Source organism: Homarus americanus, unplaced genomic scaffold (assembly GCF_018991925.1).
Source record: "Homarus americanus isolate GMGI-L3 unplaced genomic scaffold, GMGI_Hamer_2.0 scaffold1640, whole genome shotgun sequence".
Taxonomy (NCBI): Eukaryota; Metazoa; Arthropoda; class Malacostraca; order Decapoda; family Nephropidae; genus Homarus; species Homarus americanus.
Window position 1 is genome coordinate 592,499 of NW_024741924.1, and position 10,574 is coordinate 603,072.

Sequence of the window (10,574 nt, forward strand, 5' to 3'; positions counted from 1 at the left end):
TACCATGTAGAATACACATAAATAAACTTTAGATGTACAGTATTTAATTATCTTACCTACATTTTACTAGCGATATTTTAACAGAATTATATTCTGCTGAGTCACACAGGAAGCGATATCGAGTCAAGACAAGTAAGCCACCGGTCTGTTCCAATGTGATCTCATATAACACTCTGAATGGTGTATAATGCAGTGTTTATTATTCAGAAATTTATAAAACTAATGACTGGAACAATGAAATTCACTGAGTATGAGGACTACTCTAATATAATTAATGTATCTGGGATCTTCGTTACCCCTCACCACACATTATATTATAGAAAATAGTAATCTTATTTCATGGACTCGCAACTAATCACAACGCGAGCAGTTGAACCAATCAGCGTGTTGGTAAACAAGATTCAGAAATTCCAACAACCCTGCCGGCCCGTCTCTAGTTTCAGTTGTTGCCTGACTGGCGCGGTGAGAGGTATTCAGGGACACACTTCTACTACCTAACTGGAAGACGAAGCATTGTGCAGAAATCGTAGTGGAAAACTTCAAATCCTCGAAGGATCTTCCAGTTGTGAGGAATCTCAGGTTAGCTGTTGGTCTCTCACGACACAAGGTGTGGGTTACGCCTGAAATGTCTAGGTAAATTATAGATAGAAAATGACTTAATTTATTTTTGCATCATATTTCAAAACGATCTCGTGAATATTAAGAGAAAAATAAATTTTAACCACTCTACTTTGAGCACTAACTCGTGGAAGGTAAGTAGAGACGAAGGTTGCGTCAGCTCTTCATGAAAGTAAGTCATGGGTAACCGGACAGACTTAAAAATAATCCATCAAAGGTAATCCTATAAGAAAATGAAATTCAGACTCTTTCTATGACATATTCCAACGCTAATTACATTTATGGTTGTGCAGGTAACAACACAAGTCAGTGAGGTATTGACACTGTTGTAAGCTGATTCCGTGTTGCCAAAGACGGAGATGTGACGCCAAGAGAGCATCAATATTACACAAGAAACTTATGATGGAGAACAACGTATAACTTACTGTATACATCTTTTAATATCCTGAGCCTTGAACGTGAAGTACGGCTGTGTCTTCCTTTATCAGTGGTTATCTGCTCCACCAAGGACACAGAAGTCACTATAGAACATACTCTACAAACATCATCTTTATTCATGAAGGAAGGGGAAGTTTAAGGCAGGGAACTGGCTTATTACGTATGTGAATCAACCCATAACGTCAACAAAATGACCGTGCCGTTGTGTACCGCATTTACACTTTTTTTTCACTAGATATTTACGTTTTGTTGTTTTAGTTACAGCAAACATACAGACATAAGCTACACACCAACCTACTTTGTTTTGATGGTAAGTAGTACTAATGGTGGTGGATATAACTGGTGTGTCAGAGAAACACTTCAACCATAGACAGTGTACCGTCCCTGAGGTTCGCTATCACTCTCCGAACTCCACCCGGATATCGGAAAACCAGCTCAGTTGACCTCTGACCCAGCTCAGTTGACCTCTGACCCTGCTCAGTTGACCTCTGACCCTGCTCAGTTGACCTCTGACCCAGCTTGGAGAAGGTCGTGCCCGATAGTGTTCCCGTTAGAGACCAAGGAAAATGGCCGCCGTGGATCGTTGTGTCGTGGGGGAAGAGGAGGGGAGTGTGGGGAAAGACGACCTCCTTGCCACACTGTTAAGGCAGCTGGGGCAGTTGAGGAGTGAAGTTGACACTCTAAAGGGGGAAAATGAAGCCCTCAGGACGGAACTCCTTCAGGTAGGTGTCCTGCCTAGCAGGACACCTGCGAAGGAGGAGCAGGCGTGGAGAGTGGTTGTCTCCAAGGGGACTAGGGTCAGGCTCAGGAAAGCTGACCAGGGTGTGGAGTGCAGTAACCCTTACCAGGTGCTGCAGGAAGCTGGCGAGGAAGAGAAGAGGCAGGACGGTATGGATCAAGGAGAGGAAAGGGCAGTTGTACAAACCCTGCCCACAGGTAAGGTCGTGGTAGTTGGGGACAGCCAGGTGAGGTTTGTAGATAGGGCTTTTTGTGCGAGAGATAGGAAACGTAGGACTAGGGTGTGTTTTCCTGGGGCTGGGATAGGGCATGTAGCCGAGAGATTAGACAGGGTTTTGTCAGGGGAGGGTACCAATCCAGTAGTGTGTCTTAGTGTGGGAGGAAACGACATAGGTAAGGTTAGGAGTGAGGAACCTTTCAAGAGGTATAGGGAGGCGCTGGGGAAGATTAGAGATAGGGGAGGGATCCCTATAGTATGTGGTGTCTTGCCTAGAAGAGGGGTTGGTCGTGAATGGCTGTCCAGGGCAATTGCTATAAATTGCCGACTGGAAAAACACTGTGCAAACAATGGTTGGGCATTCATTGATAACTGGCAACGATTCTATGGCAACGACTACCTGTACTGTCGCGACTGAGTACACTTGTCTCGTGAGGGGGTAAAGACGTTGTCTGCATCCCTGGAGCGTGAAATTGTCACTCTCTGAAGGGGGGGTTTCGCCAGTAGAGAGGGGTCGGGGAAAGTGGGAGTCAAAAAACAAGCAGGTCCTGGGAAGTAAAATTAGATGCTCAGGACAAGGGGTAAAACAGGACCAGGGAAGGGTAGGTTTAAATGTATACTATACAAACAGTAGGAGCGTTGGAAATAAAATAGACTTGCTGAGAGCGGTTGTATGTACCGAGAATGTAGACGTCATAGCAATCACCGAAACTTGGATGAATCTGGCGAGCAAAAATTTTTTATCAGAGTACCACATACATAAGAACATAAGAACATAAGAAAGTGGGATACTGCAGGAGGCCGACTGGCCCATACAGGGCAGATCCCTTTCACACCCATCCCAGCACTTCCATGTGCCTATCCAACTTCGTCTTGAAGCTCCCTAGCGTCCCCGATCCTACTATAGCACTCGGTAGCCTATTCCACATATCCACAACTCTATTACCAAACCAGTGCTTGCCTATATCCTTCCTGAATCGGAATTTATCTAATTTAAAGCCATTTGTTCTAGTTATTTCGTTATTACTGAGCTTCAGAACATCTTCCATTTTACCCTTGTTAATCCCACTTACCCACTTGTACACCTCTATCATATCTCTCCTAACTCTACGCCTCTCTAATGAATGTAAGCCTAAGCTTTTCAGTCTTTCTTCATATGGAAGGTTTCTAATATTATGGATCATTTTTGTCATTCTTCTTTGTACTCTCTCCAAAGAATCTATGTCCATTCTATAATATCTAGGTCATTTATCTACTCAGTGCAGGTCAGAGAACATGTCTAGTTACGTTAGTCTCTGGTCACTTTCGACGGCCTTTTGACCATCATCGTTGTATGTTAGATCAATTACTCTATCTGAAATGTGACCTTTGATCCTACTTATAGGAAGAACCGTGACGTAGGAACTTCAATGATCCAAAAAAAGGAATTCAATTACACTGAGAACTACGTGTGTGTATGTTGTGTGAATATAAGTATTTTTGTATACAGATACAGTATTTCGGCATAGATAACGTAAAGCTGCGAATAATGTTCTCTCGTGTAAGGTTAAAAGGTTAAAACGAATATTTGTCTTCATATTTAAAAAAAAAACATATATTGTAATCACGAGGCAGGTGGGAAGTCGATAGGTAAATAGGGATACCATTTGGTGAGCAGATAGTCATAATTACCAGCATTGTCCACGTTATCTCTTACACAGACCAAGAGATGACGTAGAATGCTGGACACTACTGATAATTACGACTACTGCATCTGTTAACCGTGACTTATACTTAACCTAACTTCACCTAACCTAACCTTAGTGAATTTACAGATGATGATTTTTTATCTATAGTACTGGAAGAAGAGATGAATTTTGCAATAAATTTAGGTAAAAACTCAAGTGTCTCATTGATGACACACCAAACTAGTATAGGTTCAGTGTGTCCAGTCATATCTGAAGACTTTGAACACTTACCACCACTTGCTCTCTTAATTAATGTTATTCAGGACAATGACTTCAGCTCCAGGTATATTGGGATCACCCTATGAATGGATAACAGTCATGCTACAGGTAATCAGCCGAGTGGGAGACATGTTCTTGGTTGGGTGATCACGTGGCCTGGTTGTAATAGTTCAATTTCAACAGTTTATTCCATATTATAGTAAACGGGATCCTAGTGCCGTCACTAGGCAGGCCTTCATCAAACTTTGACCTTCACTACAGGGACGTGACTTTTTTCTTTTTTTTCTTCTTTTTTTTATTGGGGGGGGGGTTAACGAAAGGTGATTTTACTCAGCTCAGAGGCGACTCCCTGTATCTGCACAGAGGAGAGTCTCATCGCACCTCTAGTATGCCGCCCCCGTCAGCTGTCACACACACACTCAGTCAATAATTTCCAGGTACTGACAGTTTAACTTCTATGGCCTTGATCTTATCCTTTAGAGGAAAAACACATCACCTGGATAAATACCACTAGAACAATTCAACACTTGTCCCCACAGTAGTTAATCACTTTCCTCTTGATATAAGAACATTGGAACATAAGAATGGAGGAAACTGCAGCGGGCCTATTGGCTCATACTGGGCAGTCCTGTTCACGCTTAATGTATAAGATTGTTTTAGATCTTTTAAACACTATTTAACCCATCAGTCGTCTATTTCACGTCCACAATTATCTTTAAACAAGAGTTATAATTTACGATGTTAGAGCATTTTAAACATTACGTCTCTTTTATAATTAACTTGTTATTGTAAACCCAACCACCCCAGGCTGACGCTCCACCAGGCTTCTCGGTGTGGTGAGTGTGATGATGGTGCTTCTCGGTGTGGTGAGTGTGATGATGGTGCTTCTCTGTGGTGAGTGTGATGATGGTGCTTCTGTGTGGTGAGTGTGATGATGGTGCTTCTCTGTGTGGTGAGTGTGATGATGGTGCTTCTCTGTGGTGAGTGTGATGATGGTGCTTCTGTGTGGTGAGTGTGATGATGGTGCTTCTGTGTGGTGAGTGTGATGATGAACCAGAGGCATACTGGTTAGGTTTTGTGTAAAGATATTAATTTATATGTATTTTTTTTATAATCTGCATAAACTCTCCAAAAAGGTGAAATGATCGTAGAAATTATCGCTAATCAGTAATAGTCACGGTTACGCTTCAATATAATCCACCAGGTTTATATATTCATTTACCATGGCTGGGAAAATACTTGCTTCTCATACTGTACCTTCCTTTACTTGTATTTCCCGACCAGGTGGAAGACTCTATAAGATCTGTGTATGTATAAGGGGTGGGTGGGGGGGGGTCATTAAATAGGATTTGCGTCTATGTAATATCTAAATTAATGATCCATGAAACAGGTATTTTATTGTTACCAACATTTATATTTTACAGTGAGACCACCAAAAAGCAAGCCCTAACAGAATGCTCATCACGGAAGCACAGGTGAAGGAGGCTTTGAGGGCGGACAAGGGCGCCGGAGCTCATCTGGTATCTTGTTCGATTGAGAGCTTCACCAAGGATGGCGACAACTACGCCAGCGTCGTGAAGTGTATAAATGTGGACTATGAGGAAGGCGGTAGTGAGAAGCAAGTTAGATACGTGGTGAAGTATCATCCGTGTCTGCAAATGTCATCCCTCAACGACCTCGTCACCAGGAAATTTGAGAAGGAAGCAAAGTACTATCAAGAGCTGGTGCCGCTGTTTAATGTCGAACTGTACAGCATAGGACAAGAACCATTGAAGGTACCTGCTTGTTTCTTCAACCACTTTGGTGAAGGTGAAGAAGTCATGATTTTGGAAGACTTACGTTCAGGAGGCTTCAAAATGTTTGGCCGCATGAAGAGCATGGATAAGGCACACACTTACCTAGTGCTGGAGGAGCTGGCCAGATTTCATGCAGCATCCACCTTAGCACAGGCAAAATCAACCCAAATTCTTAAGGCTAAGTTCAAACTCCATCAGGAGGACTCCGATTTCTTCACTAATAATGCTGATGATCAGTACAGCAACTTAAGTCGCGGAAACATAAAGATCGTGGCAGATATAGCCAGGAAAATAGGTGGTTACGACAAAATCGTTGCCTGGCTTGAAGACTTTGCAAACAAGAGCAGTGAAGTGTGCAACAAGCAGCTGGGGGCGATTCCACCCTTTGACGTGGTGTGTCATGGTGACTGTTGGAGCAACAACATGTTATTCAGGTAAGAACTTGACTCACTTAGTGATGCAACTGACACGGGGTGACGCGAACTTATCCCAACGGCCAGGCAAGCTTATACTTATTGTAGGATGCTGTCTATGGTGTTCACAGAGGTGTCTAAACTAAAAGAAATATCCAAATTTGTGTAAAACGTTATGAGATAAACAAAGAGTCTGATGAAAATAGTGAAAAACACGAACACATGATGCAATATTCTCATAACACATGTGAGGACATCTCAATGTTCAGAACTCACGTTATATCACATCGTGGCAATTCTCTTTTCTCTATATATCTGCAACACAAACTTTTCTTTCTATCTTAACTAAAGGCATCAAGATAAAGGCACCAGGCTAAGCTAACCCTTCTCACCTAGGGGTTATCATACACCTGGCCACTATTTGTTAAGGCCCCGATAAATATTGTTTGCATAAATTAATTATTAAACACTTTACAAACACTATATTTTATAATGTGATGTAAGCGAATAGTTGTTGGTGCTTATACAGGCATAAAGTAAATTTAAAACATATTAAGATGAAGATTTAACTTGTAATAAACCCTTACAACATTCAAAGCATAGCACGTGTGTTGCAGGTACGAGGAAGGTGTCCCAGCAGAAGTGAGGTTATTGGATTTCCAGGAGTGGCGTCGGGCCTCACCAGCCATCGACCTCAATTTCTTCCTGTACACCAGCCTTGACGGCCCCACCAGGAAGGATAACCTACTGTCCTTCTTAGGGACGTATTACAACGCCTTCAAGAAGGTGGTGGAGGGAGCCGGAACACCCGTACCATTTACCGTTGAGGACCTTCGTCAGGAGTATCACAAAAAGAACGTGTTTGGATTTCTCATGGCCATGTTGATTTTACCCTTGGTGGTAAACGATGAGAGAGATACCGTGATCCTGGGCAAGTTTAGCGATGACGGTATGAACAAGTTCCTTAAGTTACGCAGGGAGAGACTCATAAGACAACTCCGAGACAACCCACCCTTTCTTCCTCGGCTCCTCTCAGTGTTTGATGACATGATACAGTACGGCATAGTCTAGAAAACTATACTCAGTAAAATGCAATACTTTACAAAAAAAAAAATAATAATAATAATAAAACACTAACCCTTGGAGTTACTTGTGGTGAACATGGTTGATGACTTGCTTCAGTTATACAGTGTGTGTGGGCAGTATTTATTATACACATTGAATGAGATTGTCTCTGTCAATATTCTTTTTCTCTCATTTAACATATCTGTGGATGAATGATGTACTGCTTTTGGTATTCTTATTAAGGGGTAGGGTCAGGCAGCGACCGACCCAAAAATTACGACAAATTGGATTTTCTGAAAAAAAATTCCTCTGAACTCTGGCTAAAAACTAAGATAATAATTACACAAGCCAGGGGTAGATTTATATTATGAGATCACACGACTCTGCATTCTTACATGAGAATTCCTTTACTAAAAAAAAAACGTATCTAATAATTATGATACATGGGTAATTTCTAAATGAATCCGCTATGGTTTTACCTGTAAAGATAACTGAAAATATATTTCTACGTTCTGAGGAATTTATGCATCAGGCTTAAATTTATTCAGGGGTCGAAGATTTGTTCCCAGACGTGCTGGTATCAGTGATGCCTCGAATATTCACTTTTATGATAATGGTATCGGGGTAATAAGACATTGTTTCACTGAGCTACAGATGTGACACGTCAACACACAAGTTCACGTCAAAGAAGATATACTAATGTAAAGGAACTAGTACAGCATTTAATTAATGGTCGGCCCCGTACTGCTGTGCCATTTCTCGAGAACCTCCCTTATCGTAGAAAACGTCCACGGAACCTTAAGAAAACGAATTGCAATTTTACCATAACTATTTTAACTATTTACGGCATCTAGTTTCCTCATCATAGAAAACGTGAAGGTGTCTAAAGAATGACATTGTCTTTAGCGTAGACTCCTTTCATAAGCCATATACGTTTTTTATTCTTAGCATCCATTGGTTAAATACAATATATATGATTGCATTTTTGCCCAACTCGTACCGATGATTTACGGATTATAGTTTTTAGACAGAAATAAGGTAAATAAGACCATTGTTTGCTTATGCACGTCACAAACGTGAACAAACAGACGACGTGCCAGTGACGGTGGGGACATCTGCAGGGGAGCTTGTTCATTACTAGCGATCAACTGGGAGTCTATAGAAGAACTAGTTCCCCTACATAATCCTCCTTGGTCCACGGTGTACCGGAGTTCACCTGTGTTGGAGGCTCCGTGAGTTCAGTCAGTCAGGCAACAACTGTGGGCCGGTAAGTGTCGTTTGTACTGTTCGCTCGAAGGTGTTTTTGCTATCCTTGGCTTGATTATTTTTTTCTGGCCAGTTTCATTTGCTAATAAAATTATCATTGCCGTTGTTATTTGCATGTATGTAAACAAGTCAATATAATTAATGTATTAAGTCTATATTCCTGTGATGGTGGCGGGTTAAAGTCATTATAAAACCAATCTGATCTTATTTGTCAGTGCCATACGTGTCTGATGAGAGCTGTGAACATCTTTTGTGATCTTAAGGAAACTAATATGTGCTTTGAAAACCTAAGAGAAACAATTTCGTTCATGTACTGTTGTCTCTCTTACTGTAGGTTGTGACAGCAAGTAACACTATTATCTTTATTCATATCTTTGGTTATGAAGCTGTATTAATTTATCTCTTTGTAGGTTATATATGTATTTATCTTATCTACCTGTGTTAAGTATATGTATACCTTACTTTATATCTTACTCTACGTGTTATCTACTCCGGGAGCATTACTTTATATATTCACATTATCTTTTTTCTCTTTCACTCATAATTTGTTTACTCTAATTACATTCTCTTTTCACTCATTCATTTTTCTACTCTACTTTCTCTACGTCTAATGCTTTCTACTACCAGCTCTCCTTCCCTCACTCACTCCCTCACTACTCTCAAGTGTTGTGTATCTGTTATTGTGATTAGTTCCTCCCTTTAAGTACCCCACAGGTCTTTGTCGATTAGTTGAGTTGCTGAGTACTTCACTTACCCCATTTGTACCCGTCACTGCCACTTGTACCCGTCACCCCCCCCCCTGTCACCACTGTCACTGGCACCCGTCACCCCCCACCCTGTCACTGGCACCCGTCACCCCCCACCCTGTCACTGGCACCCGTCACCTTTAAACACTGGCACCCGTCACCTTTAAACAAAAGATCCTACTGTGCAGTCACCCATGGTCGATTTGTCATTGTTTAACATTTTAACATTATTTGTGTACTTCCACTGTCTATGTAGGCCTATATTGTTTGTATACCTGAACCCTCTATGCACATATAGGTTCCAAAAACAGTAGTCCTATCGTCTCCACTTTGTTTCTAATACAATCTATTAACCACTTAAGGCCAATGGTTTCAGCTGTAATTTTCTATATTGTGCTCTTGAGCTACGTGTCCTTGATGTCTCCTGTGTGTGGTCGTGAGGGTCTCGTTATTCACTTAATCTATCACAACCAGTAACACACACAAGTAAATCAATGTAAACAATTTTCACCTCTGCCTGACTACCACCCAGAGGTGAAACTTGTTTACATTCACTTCATATAACACTTTAGGAGTGCGGCGATAGTGGAAACAGTGCTCACCTCCTGTTACAGGGGTCGATGGTTCGATTCCCAGGTTCTCCCAGTTCACCCAGCTGTAAATGGTCGAGAGCAGTACTGGTCATGCTGCCTCCTTGTGCATCGAAGGCTTAGTATACAGTGTCATACCTATGAGACCGACTTTCACTTTTCCCTTGCAATCTATAATTAATTTATAAGACAAAGAAAATGAGCTAAGAAAATATTTACATTTTAAAATTTACTTAAAAAATAATCATCACCGTTTTGAGCCAAGATTCCAAGCTAGCCATTGTCGTGTTTCTTAAGTTCCCAAACAAACAAAAAATAACCTCGTGTAAAATACTGATTAAAGCGATACAACAACACGACCATTACAAAAGGTTTGTCTGACAGCTCGTTACTCTGATTCACAACAGTCAAACACACACTCATTACCTGCCGGAGTTGTAGGTCTTCTTACTGATTAGGTGAACACAACATTTTTATCCCAGGTTTATTGTTTTCAAGTGATTTTTAGTTTTAAGATTAAAGTATTGAAATTTATAACTTTTAGGAAATATGGATCACCTGAAGATTAGAAACCCCAGCTTATTTCACCTGAAGATGAATCATTCTAACGCGACCTGGGTTAGGTTAGGTTAGGATAGGATAGGTTAGGGTTAGCTGGGCTAGGTTAGGTTAGGGTTGGCTGGGTTATTCTTCAGGTGAAATAAACTGGAGTGAGTTGTGGTTGAAAATTTCTTCAGTGGT

General features: G+C 41.2%; 1 protein-coding gene across 1 annotated transcript; it reads left to right on the top strand.

Annotated features, from left to right (window-relative positions):
- Positions 1–456: 456 nt before the first annotated feature.
- Positions 457–9,291, top strand: LOC121876410. The gene is made up of 3 exons (XM_042381493.1): positions 457–579; positions 5,382–6,187; positions 6,784–9,291. The coding sequence occupies exons 2-3, from the start codon at positions 5,412–5,414 to the stop codon at positions 7,235–7,237; spliced, it is 1,230 nt and encodes a 409-aa protein (XP_042237427.1). The 5' UTR covers positions 457–579; positions 5,382–5,411; the 3' UTR covers positions 7,238–9,291.
- The last annotated feature ends 1,283 nt before the right edge of the window (positions 9,292–10,574 follow it).

What these genes read in the sequence shown, in the direction of transcription:
- LOC121876410 (XM_042381493.1), top strand. Translation starts at nt 5,412, where the DNA reads ATGCTCATCACGGAAGCACAGGTGAAGGAGGCTTTGAGGGCGGACAAG. An exon ending in AGCAACAACATGTTATTCAG is followed by an intron (nt 6,188 to 6,783) that starts GTAAGAACTTGA and finishes CGTGTGTTGCAG; the next exon opens with GTACGAGGAAGGTGTCCCAG.